This window comes from Oncorhynchus kisutch, linkage group LG18 (assembly GCF_002021735.2).
Source record: "Oncorhynchus kisutch isolate 150728-3 linkage group LG18, Okis_V2, whole genome shotgun sequence".
NCBI classification, from domain to species: domain Eukaryota; kingdom Metazoa; phylum Chordata; class Actinopteri; order Salmoniformes; family Salmonidae; genus Oncorhynchus; species Oncorhynchus kisutch.
Window position 1 is genome coordinate 47,978,183 of NC_034191.2, and position 19,874 is coordinate 47,998,056.

Below are 19,874 nucleotides of genomic sequence, written 5' to 3' on the forward strand. Positions count from 1 at the left end.
TTTAAGTACAGTCTTTTTATATTAGTCAAATGATAGGTTTCCATTATCAGACAGAGGGTGTCAGTGAGTTGTAGTTTCTAGAATGCCCAGCAAGGGGTGCCCAACAGTCAAAGATGCTCCATGACTGCCAAACATACAAGAACATCTGGGTCAAACAAGTATCGATTGACACAATTGAATACAACAACTAGTATGCTCCTTTGATTGGTGAAGTTGACATACATGGAACCTGTAGTGACAAAAACTCTCATATGCAGATAACATCTATGCTGGCTGGGTAGCATACAGGTTTTTAGCAAATGGTTGAAAAAGGCCCCATTCACAAAAGATAGTGTCAAATCCAGTGCTCTTCAGATCCGCTTCCATGCATTCGTGAGGGTATTTACATGTCCTGTTTGAAATGTATAAAACCTGTCCATGCAGCATGCCTAGGTCTTTATGAAACGCAACCTCTGTTTATGCTTAGTATAGGAGCTCTCAGCCATGTTGAAGAGCATCTTGACACAAAACAAATGTAACAAGGACACAAGTCTGAACGTTACAGAAGACAGCCGTGTCGATTTCAAATCAGAAACCGAAAAGGCTTCTCCCATGACACAGACAAAACTAGAATGGCACAGAACGGAGTTGCTGTGGTAGTTAGAGATGAGCAAGCCTTGTATGTGGCGAGATGGAGGCATCATCACTCCCAGCATTCAATTATATTGTTCCGCCCCATTATAACTCAACAAGGACCTAAAATACCCCCCCCATCCCAAGTGTACATAGAGGGACACTAGCATCCCTGTCCTACAGCTTTAAACCTATGAAACCCAATCCTTCCCACCCCATATGTCCCGCCGTTCCCTAAACGAAACACACAAACAGACAAGTCGTAGGCTGTACAGTTGCCATCAAGGGAAAAAAATGATATTTACATTCACATATCCCTTAAAAATGTCTTCATATTCACCCTTCAGTTTCAACTGGTAACATAGCTTTATCGAGCTGAGACACAATCACAGTAACCATTGTTCATTGTCTATTTTAACTAGTATAATACTCTTATCGAGACCTTTGGTGACTCCGTCAAAATGGTCAAGGACAAAATACTGTCAGGCAGATCCATTTGGGACAAGTAGTTCACAATAGATGTTAGTTAACTAAAAAAATACAATGAACAAAGACCCATTTCTTCATTCATTTCAAATAATATAATTAGTTACCGGCCAACATTTTTCACAGCAGGCAATGTACAGATGTTGTGGCTGCAGCTTCACTGCCCGCCCCATGATTGTTCAACATAGGAAATGGTGTTGGTTACATCATATTCCAAAATGTGTCCATCGTTAATATTAAAAACACTGGCTTGAGTATTGGGAGAGATCTGTAGCTAATACTGTTCCCAGACATGACTTTGGTAGCGTTATTATGACAGGACAATGAAGCAGCACAAACAATTAACCACTAAAGCTAATCCATTTGCATGGCAATTTGCTGCGACAAGTCCGTCTGGGTGCTTTGTTACAGAGAGCTAGTCTGTGTAAAAGCATACAGGGTGTACTGACTCCAAGGCTCCACGCTATGGCTGCCAAGTGTTACCACAGTACTTCACCTTGCGCTTACTCATCCTGTCACCATCTATCCTTTCTACAGCCAGCAGATATTGGTGTTAATTGTCATTGTCCCTTTTAACAATCTGCTGAAATACATATGGACTAATACAGAGATCTACTTATACTGTTACATTGTTTTAAGTAAATTACAGAAGAAAGTTGAACGAAATTAAGCTAATCTTAAGATTGCATTTTAGATTAGTTTATAATGAGGGCAAATCTAATTCATGAAAGCTGCCTACCTTGAACGAATTCATGTTTTAAAATGACAGACATCAACATTTGGGCTTCAGAAGAGAAATGAGCCCAGTCCCACGACCCATTACTTCATACTGTAATCTTCATTCCGCTGGTGTTCATTTGGTCACACACACACACACACACACACACACACACACACACACACACACACACACACACACACACACACACACACACACACACACACACACACACACACACACACACACACACACACACACACGAACCATACAGCTAATGATACACTAAAAACAAATGTACACAATCCAAACGGTGTGAGAGTCAAGACACTTGAAACATTAGGTTACAAACAGCCACTTTGGACTCATGAATGAGATGCAGTGGACCATTAGGACCGTTCGATTATGTACAGTACTGCTGGATTCAGTCCATCTGGTTGAGATGAGAAGGATCCAAGACACAGTGATCATTCTGCAGGCAGCTGGTACAATGACTTGTAGTCTCTATGGAAAGACTGACATGCTAGTGGGTGACATTAAAAGTAACCAACTGTGGGCCTGGGATTCCAGGAGTGTGGAGAGAGATGCCCGGTCATGTCCATCAGAGATGAACAGATTGTTAAATTTTTTTTTTTTAGATACATGCGATTGGGGATGGGTCAGAAGCCACGGGTCACAGTACTACAGTAATGTGAAGAAAGCAACAAAACAAATAACAAACACAGGTCTGGGGTCAGATGAAGAGTGCAGCGTGACGTCCGAGATGGCGTTTAGGTGTTCCTCACGGCCAAGGCCTGCTCCAGCTCCTGTCTCCTCTGCTGGATCTGTGAGAGGGAAGTGGCATCAGCATCACACACACAAAGACAACCCAACCTCAATATACCTAAGTGGATACACAGTATCAATCAATCAATTTGTAAAAAATGGTAAATCAAATATTTGATTGCTTGTGAATGTGATAGGCATTGACTGGTAAACCAGAGCAGGTACAGCTTCAACGCAAAATATGACTTGTCCGATCACAATTCCTAGTTTGTGTTTCTACTTGCATGCTGTTGTGCGAGTTATTAAAAGGTTTTAAGATGCAGCGTCTGGCATTTCTCCTCACCTTGCAGTAGAAGTAGCGACTGACGGCCTCCTGGGACCAGGGCTCGTGGTAAAACGCCGCCCTCCTCTCCTCCTCTGGGTTCCCCACCACGTCTGTCATCATCTGCAGCCAATCAGAGAGCACTGTTAGTCAGGTAGGTGTGTGCATGTGCATGTGCGTGCGTGTGTGTGTCTCTCACCTTCAGGTCTCTGCTCTGGGACTTGAGCCAGTCCTGGATGTAGCCTTTAGGATCTCTGGAGAAGCTGAGCATAAAGTCCCTCTGGATCTTCAACTGGTTGATGGACTCAATGGTCTCATGGATCTACAGGGTTCATAATGATCCCTGATGTTAGAGGACAGCTTACACAGATCTAAGCATATGAAAATAACTTTCCAATTTCAATACACCAATTTATTTGAGCCAGTGCGTTTCTTCAGAATTTGCATTCAAATAGTAGTGTAAGAAACGGGGGTGACGGTGTAAAGAACAAGGCTTTTCCCACGGGAACATGAAGCCACAACACCTATGTAAAGGTAGATTTACATTGTGGAGATGCGGGAACAACGGTCCCAGCTCTGACAACAGAGATTTTCTCCACACGGCCGACATGCAATTTATACCAGTGCGATTGTTTATGAAGGGTTGGGCTCAATTCCATTTCAATTCCAGTCAATTTAGAAAGTAAACCAAATTTCATTTCCAAGTTTTCCCCATTTGAAAAGCATTTCAGTGTACTTCCAGAATTGAAATGGAATTGCAGAGCATTTCAGTGTACTCCCAGAATTGAAATGGAATTGCAGAGCATTTCAGTGTACTCCCAGAATTGAAATGGAATTGCAGAGCATTTCAGTGTACTTCCAGAATTGAAATGGAATTGCAGAGCATTTCAGTGTACTTCCAGAATTGAAATGGAATTGACCCCAACCCTGGTGATTGCACTTCGGGTGACAAGATTCTCCGGGAGAATCAGATAGAAATCTATCCGACACGGTCAGACAGCTCTGAACTCTAATTCACATATAACTGACGGTAATTAGTCGTCACACATCTCCGCAATGTAAATCTACCTTTAAGGTCATCTTGGGTAATTGTGATTGGCTATCCTTCCTGTGTGGTTGTCCCACCTTGTTGTCCAATGAGGCGATCTCCTGCTGGTTGGCGGTGGAGAGCAGGAAGCTGCTCATCTGGCTCTTCAGGGGGTCCTCCACCTCCACGTCAATGTCATAGCATGCCGTCTTCTTCTGGTCATTAGGGTCCACACTGCATGGAGAGGCGGGGAAGGATGGTGAGACTGAGGTTGTTGGCAGCATTTCAAATGTAATAAAAATGAAAAGCCTGGAAGGCAAGAATGCTGGTAGTCTGTCTGTAGCTTACCAGGATTCTTGCCTCCCAGCCTTTACACTTTAATTGGATTATCTACCATTTGGGACAGTATTAACTGTGAAGCGCTGTGCCCACATTGTTATCTTATAGCTTTTCAAAATATATTAATCTGCTAGGTTTAAAAAAAAATATTACATAAAATAATGCCTTTTATGACCAGGCATTCACCCTTCAATTCAAACTAGGAAGTTGCCAGGAAGGTGTTACAGTAAGTGTGAGCTACTCACCTGATGACGTGGTTGATGACGATGGGGTCAGGGGGCAGGAGGAGGTTGGTGAGACGCTGGGGGATCTCTGAGAACTTGAGCCTCGGGCAGTCAAAGATCTGAGAGGCAGACAATAACATTGCAGAATACAGACCAATCAGCACCATATTCCATTTATAGTGCACTACTTTTGTCTAACGCCTTAGGGTTCTTGTTGAAATTAATGAATTATATAGGGTGCAATTCAGGACGCAACCAATAACAAAAGGCATACTCTCCCTACTGAAGGTACTATGACAACAGCTAACAGGTAATAGAGTACCAGAGGAGAACTAGAAGGGTGTCGTCTACCTGCTGAAAGTACTTGTCACAGTTGATGTACTCCTTGTCATGGGAGTCCTGCAGCTTGTTGGTCTTGACATACTGCCACAGGGCCTGGATGATACAGGAGCGGGTCTGGGTGTGGATACCCAGCAGCCGAGCCAGACGAGGGTCCAGTTTAAACTGGGGGGGCTGCGGAGAGGTCACAGTCAGTACTAGCCGACTGACCTCAGGAACTATTACAACTGCCAGATGACACTTTTCACTTTTGTTCGAGTTTTGTAAGTCCTCTAGATAGATTTTAGCCTCGTGCACGACTGACAATTAAAAGGACTGACAAAGCAGCAGCTACTCTTCCTGGGGTCCAGCAAAATTAAGGCAGTTTATACAATTTTAAAACATTACAATATATTTCACAACAAACGGTGTGCCCTCAGGCCCCGACCACATACCTACATTACTAAATCCATGTGTATGTATAGTGCGTATGTTATCTGTGCCTGTGTTTGTGTTGCTTCACAGTCCCTGCTGTTCCATAAGGTGATTTTTTAAAATCTAATTTTACTGCTTGAGTCAGTTACTTGATGTGGAATAGAGTTCCATGTAGTCATGGCTCTATGTAGTACTGTGTGCCTCCCATAGTCTGTTCTGGACCTCTTGTGGCAGTCTTGTGGGGTATGCATGGGTGTCCGAGCTGTGTGCCAGTAGTTTAGACAGACAGCTCGGTGCATTCAACATGTCAATAAATAAAAGTAGTGATGCAGTCAATCTCTCCTCCACTTTCAGCCAGGAGAGATTGACATACATATTATTAATATTAGCTCTCTGTGTACATCCAAGAGCCAGCTGTGCTGCCCTGTTCTGAGCCAGGTGCGACAAAACTAGGGCCTGTAAGACCTGCCTCGTTGATAGTGTTGTTAAGAAGGCAGAGCATCACTTTATTATAGACAGATTTCTCCCCATCTTAGCTACTACTTAATCAATATGTTTGGACTATGACAGTTTAATCTAGTGTTACTCCAAGCAGTTTTGTCAATATCCACATTATTTATTACAAGATTTAGGGTTTAGTGAGTGTTTTGTTCCAAATACAATGCTTTTAGTTTTATAAATATTTAGGGCTAACTTATTCCTTGCCACCCACTCTGAAACTAACTGCAGCTCTTTGTTGAGTGTTGCAGTCATTTCAGTCGCTGAAGTAGCTGACGTGTATAGTGTTGAACTCTGGCTTTACTCAGTCAGTGGCATGTAATTAGTCAAAATTTTAAAAAGCAAAGGGCCCAAACAGCTACCCTGTGGAACACTGATTCTAACTGGATTCTATTTGATAGGCTTCCATTAAAAGAACACCCTCTGTGTTCTGTTAGACAAGTAACTCTTTATCCGCATTATAGCAGGGGGTGTAAAGCCATAACACATACGTTTTTCCAGCAGTAGACTGTGATCAATAATGTCAAAAGCTGCACGAGAGCTGTGTGTCCTCCGAAACACAACCCAACCAAGCTGCACTGCTTCTTGACACAACGCACATCCAACCCGGAAGCCAGCCGCACTAATGTGTTGGAGGAAACGCCATACACCTGGAGACCTGGTCAGCGTGCACTGCGCCCGGCCCGCCACAGGAGTCACTAGTGCGCAACAAGACAAGGATATCCCTGCCGGCCAAACCCTCCCTTATCCCGGACGATGCTGGGTCAATTGTGCGTCACCCCATGGACCTCCCGGTCGCGGCCAGCTACGACAGAGCCTGGGCTCGAACCCCGAATCTCTGGTGGCACAGCTAGCACTGTCTTAGACCATTGTGCCACCCGGGAGGGCTTTACTATTCTTGGGTATCGGAATGACTTTAGCTTCCCTCTAGGCCTGAGGGGGCACACTTTCTAGTAGGCTTAAATTGAAAATGTGGCAAACAGGAGTGGCAATATCATTTGCTATTATCCTCAGTAATTTTCCATCTAGATTGTCAGACCCTGGTGGCTTGTCATTGTTGATAGACAACAAAAACAATTCCCCTCTTCCACACCGACTTTACGGAATTCAAAAGTACAATTCTTGTTTATGGCGCCCTCACCTGGTAGTCCAGCATTAGCAGCAGTGTGCAGCGCACGCTCACGTCCCCTGGCCGCTTCACCTGGAAGCCGTCCGTCTCCTGGGTGGTGGGAGTGCGGTGCCACTAGCAGGAAACACAGAGACAGAAACCCCACCTTGAACACTACCTACAGGCACCGGCCACGGAATTCCAGAATATGTACATACAAACGTGCACACAAAGACGATAAAAGAATACAAAACCAAATGTGTACACTTTCAACGAGCAGCCTTGCTCTCGACCCTTTGAGTATGTTGTCTTTTGGAAGGCTGAATCGCTGTAAAAGAATAGATCATGCATGGTGTGGTAAGGAACTGAGTGAACTATCAAGACAGCAAAGGGTTGATCATTTGTTTTTCCAGAGGCGCTAACGCATATATTGGCATTCAAAATAATAAACTAAATCAGATTGAGAATCACTATGTCAGAAGTATTTTACAACCTAACAAGAGCATGGCTTATCAAGTTGAGACTGTACCCTACCCAAATAAAACCTCTATTTGGCATTACAGTATCAATTTTCTCCTCTGATATCCAGATATCAAACCCTCCCTGGTATTTTATCTATGTGGAAATGTTAGTTGAGTCTGCATCTTACCTTCGCTTTACTGGTCAGCAGCTGAAAAGAAAAACACTTCAAGTTCCCTGCGTTTCAGTGAATTGTAGCCACTTAGCATGCAACACTGGGAGGGAACTGATGGAATGCTTTTCTACTGCTTCACCACTAACTCAATGTAGGGTTTACAAAAATATGTTTTCATTGCTGTGTTGCGGTACATTCCGTTTGATGGACAGATTCATTCCAAGCAAAGCTTTATCTATGCCATCTATCCTTGCAAAAATATTACACAGTGGGAAACCTTGAGAAGTACTCTAACCTCAAAACACATTTTGTCAAGTTAGAACACCTTTGTGTGTGAATGTGCTTACAGTGTCAAAAACATGTTTTTACAATTCAAAAAAGGTTGGAACCCCAGACACCATTCTCTGGTAAAAATCTTAATTCTCCGGTAAAGTTGGATTCCTCAAGATCTAAAACCCCATTGAATACTAAACTCCGTAATAAGCTGTTTAGGAATGGCTGTGTTTTACTGCCTTTTCAGTAAAATATCTGTTCTCAGATGATAACATCCACCAGCTAAGTCAATAAGAGTGATGTCAGATCTTCTAGTAGCCAACAATACCAAAATAGGCTAAATACAGTAGATGAGAATACCCAATGGGCACACACTGGTTGAATCAACATTTCCACGTTATTTATTAACGCATTGTCAAAAATACATTGGATTCTAAAAAAAGTTAAATCAGCCAGTACTGTTTCTCAACTCCTCATTTCAAACTCAGTTTTTCACAATTCCTGACATTTAATCCTAGTAAAAAATTATTGTCTTAGGTCAGTTAGGATCACCACTATTTTAAGAACGTGAAATGTCAGAATAATAGTAGAGTGATTTATTTAAGCTTTTATTTCTTTCATCACATTCCCAGTGGGTCAGAAGTTTACATGCACTCAATTAGTATTTGGTAGCATTGCCTTTAAATTGTTTCACTTGGGTCAAACGTTTTGGGTAGCCTTCCACAAGCTTCCCACAATAAGTTGGGTGAATTTTGGCCCATTCCTCCTGACAGAGCTGGAGCAGGTTTGTAGGCCTCCTTACTCACACATGCTTTTTCAGTTCTGCCCACAAATGTTCTATAGGATTGAGATCAGGGCTTTGTGATGGCCACTCCAATACCTAGACTTTGTTGTCCTTAAGCCATTTTCCACAACTTTGGAAGTATGCTTGGGGTCATTGTCAATTTGGAAGACCCATTTGTGACCAAACTGATGTCTTGATATTGCTTCAATATATCCACATAATTTTTTTTCTCATGATGCCATCTATTTTGTGAAGTGCACCAGTCCCTCCTGCATCAAAGCACCCCCACAACATGCTGCTGCCACCCCCGTGCTTCACGGTTGGGATGGTGTTCTTTGGCTTGCAAGCATCCCCCTTTTTCCTCCAAACATAACGATGGTCATTATGGCCAAACAGTTCCATTTGTGTTTCATCAGACCAGAGGACATTTCTCCAAAAAGTACAATCTTTGTCCCCAAACCGTAGTCTGGCTTTTTTATGGTGGTTTTGGAGCAGTGGCTTCTTCCTTGCAGAGCGACCTTTCAGGTTATGTCGATATAGGACTTCTTTTACTGTGGATATAGATACTTTTGTACCCGTTTCCTCCAGCATCTTCACAAGGTCCTTTGCTGTTCTGGGATTGATTTGCACTTCTTGCACCAAAGTACGTTCATCTCTATGAGACAGAATGCGTCTCCTTCCTGAGTGGTATGACGGCTGTGTGGCCCCATGGTGTTTATTCTTGCGTTGGTACGTGGTACTTTCAGGCGTTTGGAAATTGCCCCCAAGGATGAACCAGACTTGTGGAACTCTACAAAAAAACATTCTAAGGTCTTGGCTGATTTCTTTTGATTTTCCCATGATGTCAAGCAAGGAGGCACTGAGTTTGAAGGTAGGTCTTGTAATACATCCACAGGTACACCTCCAATTGACTCAAATGATGTGAATTAGCCTATCAGAAGCTTCTAAAGCCATGACATAATTTTGGGGAATTTTCCAAGCTGTTTAAAGGCACAGCGAACTTAGTGTATGTAAACGTCTGACCCACTGGAATTGTGATACAGTGAATTAATCTGTCTGTAAACAATTGTTGGAAATTTTTTGTTGTGCCATGCACAGATGTCCGAACCAACTTGCCAAAACTATAGTTCGTTGACAAGAAATTCGTGGAGTGGTTGAAAAACGAGATTTAATGACTCCAACCTAAGTGGATGTAAACTTCCGACTTCAACTGTACACACACACACACACACCAGAATAAGTGAAGACATCACACTATTAAATAGCACATGGAATCATGTAGGAACCAAGAAAGGGTTAAACAATTCAAAATATATTTGAAATTCTTAGCTACCCTTTGCCTTGATGACTGATTTGCACACTCTTGGCATTCTCTCAATCAGCTTCACCTAGAATGCTTTTCCAACAGTCTTGATGGAGTTCCCACATATGCTGAGCAGTTGTTGGCTGCTTTTCCTTCAATCTGCGGTCCAACTCATCCCAAACCATCTCAATTGGGTCAAGGTCAAGGGATTGTGGAGGGCAGGTCATCTGATGCAGAACTCCATCAATCTCATTGGTCAAGTAGCCCTTACACAGCCTGGAGGTGTGTTGGGTCATTGTCCTGTTAAAAAACAAATGATAGTCCCACAAAGCGCAAACCAGATAGCATTCTGCAGCGATACGCCATCCTGTGGTAGAAATGCTGGTTAAGTGTGCCTTGAATTCTAAATAAATCACAGACAGTGTCACCAGCAAAGCACCCCCACACCTCCATGCTTCACTGTGGGAACCACACATGGAGTTTATCTGTTCACCTACTCTGCGTCACAAAGACACCGGTTGGAACCAAAAATCTCAAATTTGGACTCATCAGACCAAAGGACAGATTTCCACCGGTCTAATGTTCATTTCTCGTGTTTCTTGGCTCAAGTAAGTCTCTTCTTCTTATTGGTGTCCTTTAGTAGTGGTTTCTTTGCAACAATTGTACTATGAAGGCCTGATTCACGCAGTCTCCTTTGAACAGTTGATGTTGAGATGTGTATGTTACTTGAACTCTGAAACATTTATTTGGGCTGCAATTTCAGAGGCTGGTAACTCTAATGAACTTATCCTCTTCAGCAGAAGTAACTCTGGGTCTTCCTTTTCTGTGGCGATCCTCATGAGAGCCAGTTTCATCTTAGCACTTGATGGTTTTTGAGACTGCACTTGAAGAAAGTTGAAACAAAGATTCACAGAAGTTGACAAAACTTCCATCAAGCCAATTAGAGTCTGGAGAGGGGCAGGTCAATTAAACCAACATTTCTTTCACATAAAAAGCCTGCTGAGATAAAATGCTGATTAAAAGTATCACTTCTCATTTTTCTCAATAATGATGCCAGAGTCTGACAACTTGCTAAGGCATGGAAGAAGAGGAATTTCTGTGCTTCAGTGCATGAACTGTTTTCCAAAATGTAGACGGATCACCAGCAGAGTCTGAGATAGAAAGTAGCTAGATTTAGTATTCTTGAATGTGGAAGTGTATCCATTTCTCAATTGCCTGAAAAGCTTCCAAACAGCTACAGACAGTCTTTCTAACCTTGGCCCAGGCCTGTTTTTTTTTAAATCTGAAAGTTCTATGGAGAACCAAGGATTTGTTCTATTTTTTCACACTAAGGTGTTAAAAGGGAGAGCATGTTTGTCTGCCAGAGAGAGAAAAAGAGATGAGAACAATTCTAGAGCTAATTCAGGGTCAGGTATGCAGCTGAGATAGAGGAGAGGTCAGGGTAATACACATCATGAAGAAAACCTTGTGGGGGAAAAAATGTATCTTCATAATTATACGAGGATCCGTGTTAATCCTTTTGATTTCTCTAATACAATGACAGTAGAGCGATCGCTGAGATCATTAGCAAAGACACCACTCGACAAATACTTGTGGGGATTATTTGTTAGAATTCGGTCAGTCAGTGAGAAGTTTGCTGGATTTTGTATTAACCCGTGTGGGTTATGCAATCGGTTGAGTCAGGTTAAAGTCAAGAAAAATATTCTTAAAATGGTCTGAGGCCAGAAGAAGCCGATCTAAGTTAAAATACCCTAAAACCAAATTCAGATGAAAGAAAAGGTTTTAAATACTCAAATAGTACCAACATGGTGTCCTTTGTTGGGCAAATCAGATGTCAATGTTAACTTCATAAATCCAACCTCACTCTGAATTGACATTCACATACTGCCTGGGTAAGAAAAGTTAGAGGATTTCCTTTCAACATTGATTAGGTCGTCTACACAAATGAGTATGGATGCTGAGCAATGTCTAAATGTGTTCAGCTGAAACATACACAGCTTGTTTCCAAATCTAAGCACGGTACATAGAGGTAGGCATTTGGATGGTAAACTTGTTCTCACTGAAGTGCATTACCCCTCATTTACCAGTAGGTGTCCCTGTTTAACTTGGACTGCGGCTTCACATTTGATTTCAATATACCCCTTTATTTAGGTTGATGGCATGACGTTGAAACGATGACGTTGATTCAAACATTTTACTATCAACATTGAAACAAGGTCAAATAAATCTATCGAATCAAATATAAAAATCAAACATTTGGAATTTTCTATGCAATTTCAACATATACATAGTTCTGATGATTATATTGAAATTAGATTGATGTAACAACCTGTAAGTCAGGTTAAGTTGAAGTTTACCCTAATTTCCATTTTTACAAGGCAGGTTGAAATGAGACAAACAGCACTGGTTGATTACTTTTTTTCAAATCTAATCTATTTTCCATGTTGATTCCACATCACAATACGTTGACAAATTACATTGAAATAATGTTGATTCAACAAGTGTGTGCACAGTGGTTAGTGTATTTTTTTTCTCAGAATCATAGCTAGCCTATGGCCTAATCTTCTACAGGGGTGTACATTGTGAGCTGCATTGTAACTAAAGATACGATGCCAAGAGTCTTTAGTGGTTAAACACTAAAGTAAACCCCTTGTTTGCCCAAAACCTGCTGAATAGATCTGGATGAGGCTGAAGACCATAGAATTAGAATGAATAGAACGGATGTCCTCATTCATGTTAATTACGCCATTATGAGTGGACTGGGCGCCATTTTGAGGGTCCCCAAAACAGTAAAGCACAAAGCGTCCTCAACTGACATTCCAAAAAATATATTCCATTCTCATTCTATTTCTATGGGCGGAACACAGACAGGGTAAAGGAGACGAGAGTGAGACAGAGGACAGAGGGTGCAGGTATATGGTCAGTGGTCATCAGGGAACATGAACTCACCTCTACAAGGTGGTTGTCAGGACCGTATAGGTCTTTGTCCAGCTCAATCACCAGGCTCTTGAAGAAAGAGGAGAATTTCCTCTTCAGCTTCCCAGGCTATGAAATAAAGAGAGGTGGTTAGTTAGTTTAACGTGGACGGAACATTTGGGCTGGTATGAACATTTGAAGAGTGTAACACAGGACACACACACACACATTTACATTGTAGATAGGGTTTCCTAACTTTGCAAAGCAGTTTGTTGTAGTCTGAAATATGCATACTTTCTTTATGAAACAGGATTTCTCACCACTATTTTAAAGTGGCTAATGCCTGAGAATGCTAGTCCCGGATGTTGCTTATTGCATTCAGCCAATCAAGCTGCAGCAGTCTGTTTACTAAACCTGGCTGAACGCGGGGCGCAACATCAGGAAGTAACATTGTCCACTCTAGCATGGTGTTTCATAAAGAAAGTATGCATAAAGAAAGTATGCCGTCTTCTAAGAAATAAATGGATTCCTTTGTAGCCTGAATATAGAATGTTTTATGTACAAACCGGTCCACGGGGGATACAAGTGTATAACCGGCTGCATGCATTCCCTTTGGACGGTAAGATGAAACAACTCAATAGCGCCATCTGCTGGGCTAGGCCCTGGTTTGTTTCCTGGTTACTGAACATCTGTCTCCGGGAGTGATTCCAACTAGACCCCTATGCACTACTGTTGAACACCTGCCTTAGATGACTTGATATACTGTTGTCATTGACTATAGCAATTTCTAGGACAACAAAGCAGTGATATCATTAAATTTACTGTAGGCCCTAGGGCAAGGGGATGACCAAAGACGTAGAAGGGACCACATACAATGTGAAAACAGGATATTCTCAGAGTCCACTTCCTTAAAAGTGGGCTGAAAATATTTGTGGGCTCAGAAACCTCAAATAGTTCAAACCACTGTGAAATGACAGCCTTGACTCAAAACTGATGAGAGAATTAGAGTTGAGCCACCATTTGAAGTCGATCTTACTCTGTGAAAGAAATCTATGGTCATCTTGCTTTTCATGTTGCGGAAATAATCTGTGCAAACGTTTAGCGAAACATTGATCATTCCTCAGAAGGCCTAACAAAACAAACAAATCTTGTTGCTGACTGAAGTGGGCCGACTGTGGAATTGTGGAGATATGTTAGAACTATACAAGACTGCCATACATGAGTGTGGGGCAATCACCCCACAAAGCAGCTCCTGGATCAAAGAGCTAGCAATATTCATACTTGGTTGAATGATTGAGACAAGGCCACAGATTTTTTTTAAAGTTATTTCACCATAGTGAAAAATACATTTAACCCACCATGCTGCCACATTTCAAATATAGTCCCCCATAAAATAGCAGGTTAGCGGTTTTCGTCATGAATCTTGTTCTGGAGGCAGTTCTCCAGAGTGGTCACTAGCTGGCAAAGCCACAAAGTGATAAAATCTGGTGTTAAACTTAACCCTAACCACACTGCTAACCCTAATGCCTAACCTTAAATTAAGACCAAAAATCTTGTTTTCATTATTTTTTTACCAAATCACTCACTTCTGCCTCCATGACAAGACTCATCACAATAGACATCAACCTGCCAGAAAATATGTACTGATTCAGTGGTGGGGATACAGCTCAAAAGAAACCGTGCATAATCGCTATCATACATAGAGGAGACTTCACAATGAGGGGGGGAAAAAAACTGTACTTTTCTAAACAAAATCAAACAAACCAAATCACAATGAATTGATCCAGTGATATTCCATCGTCCTACAGGAAGTAGAATACTCACATCATCCAGTAGCTTCCCCTCAACCCGCAGCTCCCATGATGCAATACTGCCATCCGAGTCGTCAGCGTCGGGCTTGGCAGGGTTGAAGGTGTTGGAGATGTAGAGCCTCAGTTTACGCTTTTGCTGTCGACACAAACACAAAGACACTGTTGGAACCAGTGGACATTTCTGGACACATCAGTCTTGGCCACTTTGGTACCAAAGAAAAATACAGAGATGTTTCATGTTCCATTGTTCAAAGGGCATAGTATGTTCGTATAGGGAAAGGGAATACCTACATAGTCAGTTGCACAACTGAATGATTTCAACCGAAATGTGTCTTCTGTATTTAACCCCACCCCTCTGAACCAGAGAGGTGCAGGAGACTGCCTTAAATCAACGTCATCAGCGCCCAGGGAGCAGTTGTTGTTGTGGGGGTTAACTGCCTTGCGGCAGATTCTTCCACCTTGTCAGCTTGAGGATTCAAACCTTTGGGTTACTGGACCAACGCTCTTAACCGTTAGGCTACCTGCTGCTGCTCGTACAGTAAAGTATATTATAGTAGTGAGATACGCATCATAGGCCTGAAGTGTTACCTTCATGGGTCTCTTCAGGGCTTCCTGGATGTCCACCCGTTTACGCATGATGGTCTGGTCCAGTTTACGTTCGAAGGCCAGCAGGTCCATGTAAGCCTGTGACTCAGGGACCAGCTCACGGATCTGATCAGAGGAGAAATTAAAACGACCAACTCTTAGTGTCTCGGACGCGATATACTCGATCATATTTAACACTGCCAGTGTATTGCTTTATAAAGAACAAGAATCCTAGTATCCAGTCAAATTGAACTGGGGAAAAAAAGATAGTGACAATAAGTCGTGGTATTGACTGAGTTTTGAGTTTTAAGCTTCATTAAAGGAAGGCATTCTGCCATCAAAGCATGTCTGCACTGCAACGGTGACTGTATTCTCTCAAGCCACCATTTTCCACAAAAAACATTTTCGTCCTTCTGTTACAGGAGTGACGCACCTAATGAAGGTGACAGAGCGGGCAGTAGTGCCCACAGGAGCTGTGACTGCTCAACACCACTCACTAATTGGTGCACCAGTCCTGCCTTTAGTGGTGCTAAGTCTGCATTTGAAATGCAGCAGGCGCATCAGCGCGAACCCCACCCCTACCCAACCTGCCCCTACCCTCCTTGACACATTACCATACTCATCCCCAGATGGGAGTCCGTACTCTGCCAAGGCTACTTACCAAACTGGGCACAGACTCCCAGATTCTCCCACTGCATTACCCCTCTCCATCCTTCTAATCTGTCTGTCTCTCCCTTCATTGTTCCCTCGATCATCTCATCTCATTCCTTCTCTATCTGCATCTGTCTGTCACCAAGTTGAGGTGTAGTGCAGACAGAATGCAGTGCGGGACATTCCCTGTCCCTGAGCCATGCAGCCATCTCCATCCTCTGTCTGGCTTGTGTTACGATAAGACCCACAGACTACAGAGACACTCATAGGAGACTGGGATCAGTATAGGGCTCCAGTCCAGTGCCACCAGCAGCAGCCTTTACAAAATCAATGCCCAGGCTGGGCAGGGCTGAGACGGGGCAGGGGGGGCATGAAGGGGAGAGCGGAGATTGTGGCGCAGGCAGGCAGAGGATAGTGGCTAGACGTGGGTTTGTTTAGCCCTGACGCGGACCACACACTAGACCCACCCTCACCTGGGGAGAAGATGTGCCTCCTCAATTGGCTCCTCTAAACCCGAAAGGTTGTTTTATACTGGCTCTGTTTCCTACCAGTCTATTGATTATTCCATTTGAAAATAAGAGGAATCATTACAACAACGGTACCCACCGCCAAGCCTGCGCCAAGCCTCTGATCACCCGAGCATCTCTTTACGCTCCATTTGCAATAACACATAATCATCTGCCCCTCCAAGCCCCTAGATCAAAAACTGACACATGTTCTATTCAACAGAGAATGGATAACAACACGCAAACACTCAAGTTAATGGGAGAAAAATACAAATATACGCAATCTCACCCTCTGTGGGAGAATCTTGTCTGCCATTTTCCTTCTCTTGGCGCTACAGAGAGGGAGAGAAATACAGAGAGAAAATGGAAAAAGAGAGCATGTTACTATGGTGACTGATAGCGTAGCACACAGGCCATCTGCTAAAATGCTGGGCCACATCCAGCACCCCAGTGTCCCAGCTGTGTGTGTGTGTGTGTGTGTGTGTGTGTGTGTGTGTGTGTATGTAAGCAATGCGGATGTGTGTGTTTTTGGGGGATCCAGCAGAGGCAGGACTATGGTATACCACCTGGAGAGCAGGGACCAGTGACACATCTAATACCTCATGCACACACACACACACACCTCATGCTGTACCATCCAATGTACAGTATAGCCTTCTCTTTATTAATGCTGTATATTGTTTGTATGTTAGTGAATGTTGGCTCCTACGCCAACTGTGGCCATCTCCAGATCCAAATATGTTATGTGACCCCCAATAACAATGCTTCTGAATCCAACTTTCTTCTTTCCGATGAGGAGAAAAGTACAGTCGCCCATAACCCTTGTGATCTTATGTGAAGTTAACGTGACAACATGTAAAAACACGTGATACCATAAAACCACACGTGGCAACATTTGAACGAGACAAAAATCTCCAGGGGACCATGACACCATCCCAAGAATGTCATTGCCCTTTTGGGAAAACCACAGGATGTGGACAATCACATGATTGCACATGTGGACAATCACACGATTTCACATTTCCACATGTGTTGCTTGTGAAATCTGGTGATCTGGTGACATAACCCAACGGTTGGGAAAGTTATAGTCTGAGGATATGGGAGTACTGTCAAACTGCACTGCTATTTTAGTCATCAGTTATTCTGACTAGTCTGTTATCATTCATTTCATTTACTTTATTTCAGCATTTTCAGTTTTTTTTGTACAGTTGTTGACAGGGACATGGTGGAGTAGCAGAAAGATTAGAATGCTGAGTTCAAATCCCAGGTTTGTTTTTGTTATTTCACCAGGTCGGCCAGTTGAGAACAAGTTCTCATTTACAACTGCGACCTGGCCAAGATAAAGCAAAGCAGTGCGACAAACACAGAGTTACACGTAAACAAACGTACAGTCGATAACACAACAGAAAATTCTATGTACAGTGTGTGCAAATGTAGAAGACTAGGGAGGGTAAGGCAATAAATAGGCCACAGAGGTGAAATAATTTCAATTAGGCATTAGGTGAGGACATGTTGAATTATAATTACTGTATAAATAAACACACACAATTTCAAAGTGTGTCAAATATTTCAATTGAAAACACTATGTTAAATGCACTGTATGTGTACCATAACGACATGTTTTTAGGGCATTTTACCTGTGAAATCTCATGTGGAAAAAAATATATAATCACCTTTCGGTAGCATACTTGTCATTCTTTGGGTATGAAAAAATATTGAAAATATAATAAATATTTTAATTTATTGTCTTGGACATAATTTGTGTTACAACACCTGATGGATTACTTACCATTGGTCCCAGCTAATGCAAATGAGGTGTGCTGGTATGGTTAAGATGCCGAACCTTTCTAGTTGGGTTCTGCAGCTGCAGTCTGTGCCTCCTCAGTGACTCTTGGCTTACATATATATGTTTTTGTTATGAATCGGTTATTGCCGGAAAAGTGGTGCATTGTTAATATTGGGCCCAGATACTGATTTGAGAGAACAAGTTTGAAATAGTGTCATAGGTTTGTGCTCTCTCAAGCTTCCTCAGTACGTCTGGTTGGGGTTCAAGGGATGTCATTTTGGAAGCCCTGTGTTAAGTGAACGATAGGACGGAGACAGACATATATGCTTGGGACAGAAACAGTTGAAGTCGGAAGTTTATATATACCTTATCCAAATACATTGAATCTCAGTTTCACAATTCCTGACATTTAATCCTAGTAATCCCCTAAGGTTAGTTAGGATCACCACTTTATTTTAAGAATGTGAAATGTCAGAATAATAGTAGAGTGATTTATTTCAGCTTTTATTTCTTTCATCACATTCCCAGTGGGTTTGAAGTATACATACACTCAATTAGTATTTGGTAGCATTGCCTTTAAATTGTTTAACTTGGGTCAAACGTTGTGGGTAGCCTTCCACAAGCTTCCCACAATAAGTTGGGTGAATTCTGGCCCATTCCTCCTGACAGAGCTGGTGTAACTGAGTCAGGTTTGTAGGCCTCCTTACTCGCACATGCTTTTTCAGTTCTGCCCACATATTTTCTATGGGATTGGGGTCAGGGCTTTGTGATGGCCACTCCAATACATTGACTTTGTTGTCCTTAAGCCATTTTGCCACAACTTTGGAAGTATGCTTGGGGTCATTGTCCACTTGGAAGACCCATTTGCGACCAAGCTTTAACTTCCTATTTTCTTGATGTTGCTTCAATATATCCACATAATTTTCCTATCTCATGATGCCATCTATTTTGTGAAGTGCACCAGTCCCTCCTGCAGCAAAGCACCTCCACAACATGATGCTGCCACCCCCGTGCTTCACGGTTGGGATGGTGTTCTTCGGCTTGCAAGCATCCCCCTTTTTCCTCCAAACACAACAATGGTCATTATGGCCAAACAGTTATTTGTTTCATCAGACCAGAGGACATTTCTCCAAAAAGTATGATCTTTGTCCCCATGTGCAGTTGCAAACCATAGTCTGGCTTTTTTATGGCGGTTTTGGAGCAGTGGCTTCTTCCTTGCTGAGCGGCCTTTCAGGTTATGTTGATATAGGACTCATTTTACTGTGGATATAGATACTGTTGTACCCGTTTCCTCCAGCATCTTCACAAGGTCCTTTGCTGTTGTACTGGGATTGATTTGCACTTTTCACACCAAAGTACGTTAATCTCTAGGAGACAGAACGAGTCTCCTTCCTGAGTGGTATGAAGGCTGAGTGGTCCCATGGTGTTTATATTACGTACTATTGTTTGTACAGATGAACGTGGTACCTTCAGGCATTTGGAAATTGCTTCCATGGATGAACCAGACTTGTGGAGGTCTACAATTTGTTTGCTGAGGTCTTGGCTGATTTCTTTTGATTTTCCCATGATGTCAAGCAGAGGCACCGAGTTAGAAGGTGGGCCTTGAAATAAATCCACAAGTACACCTCCAATTGACTCAAATTATGTCAATCAGAAGCTTCTGACGCCATGACATGGTGTATGTATGTATGGTGTATAGTGTATGTAAACGTCTGACCCACTGGAATTGTGATTATGAATTATAAGTGAAATAATCTGTCTATAAACAATTGT

General features: G+C 42.5%; 1 protein-coding gene across 12 annotated transcripts in view; it reads right to left on the reverse strand.

Moving 5' to 3' along the window:
* The window catches only part of LOC109908805 (SWI/SNF-related matrix-associated actin-dependent regulator of chromatin subfamily D member 3), a 63,307-nt gene continuing 43,433 nt past the window's right edge, over positions 1-19,874 (reverse strand). For 4 of the 12 annotated variants that reach the window (XM_031796201.1, XM_031796204.1, XM_020507515.2 and 1 more), the window contains 11 exons: positions 16,605-16,647; positions 15,162-15,284; positions 14,587-14,709; positions 12,796-12,891; positions 6,886-6,987; positions 4,845-5,006; positions 4,515-4,612; positions 4,029-4,164; positions 3,103-3,225; positions 2,925-3,026; positions 332-2,640 (listed from right to left, as the gene is read on the reverse strand). In XM_031796201.1, the coding sequence (XP_031652061.1) occupies positions 2,587-2,640; positions 2,925-3,026; positions 3,103-3,225; positions 4,029-4,164; positions 4,515-4,612; positions 4,845-5,006; positions 6,886-6,987; positions 12,796-12,891; positions 14,587-14,709; positions 15,162-15,284; positions 16,605-16,647 (1,162 nt within the window). In that variant the 3' untranslated portion in view covers positions 332-2,586. Of the gene's footprint in view, positions 2,641-2,924; positions 3,027-3,102; positions 3,226-3,971; positions 4,165-4,514; positions 4,613-4,844; positions 5,007-6,885; positions 6,988-7,117; positions 7,181-7,501; positions 7,523-12,795; positions 12,892-14,586; positions 14,710-15,161; positions 15,285-16,604; positions 16,648-19,874 lie in introns of all 12 variants that reach the window. The other 8 variants (XM_031796203.1, XM_020507514.2, XM_020507511.2 and 5 more) reach the window with 4 other exon arrangements.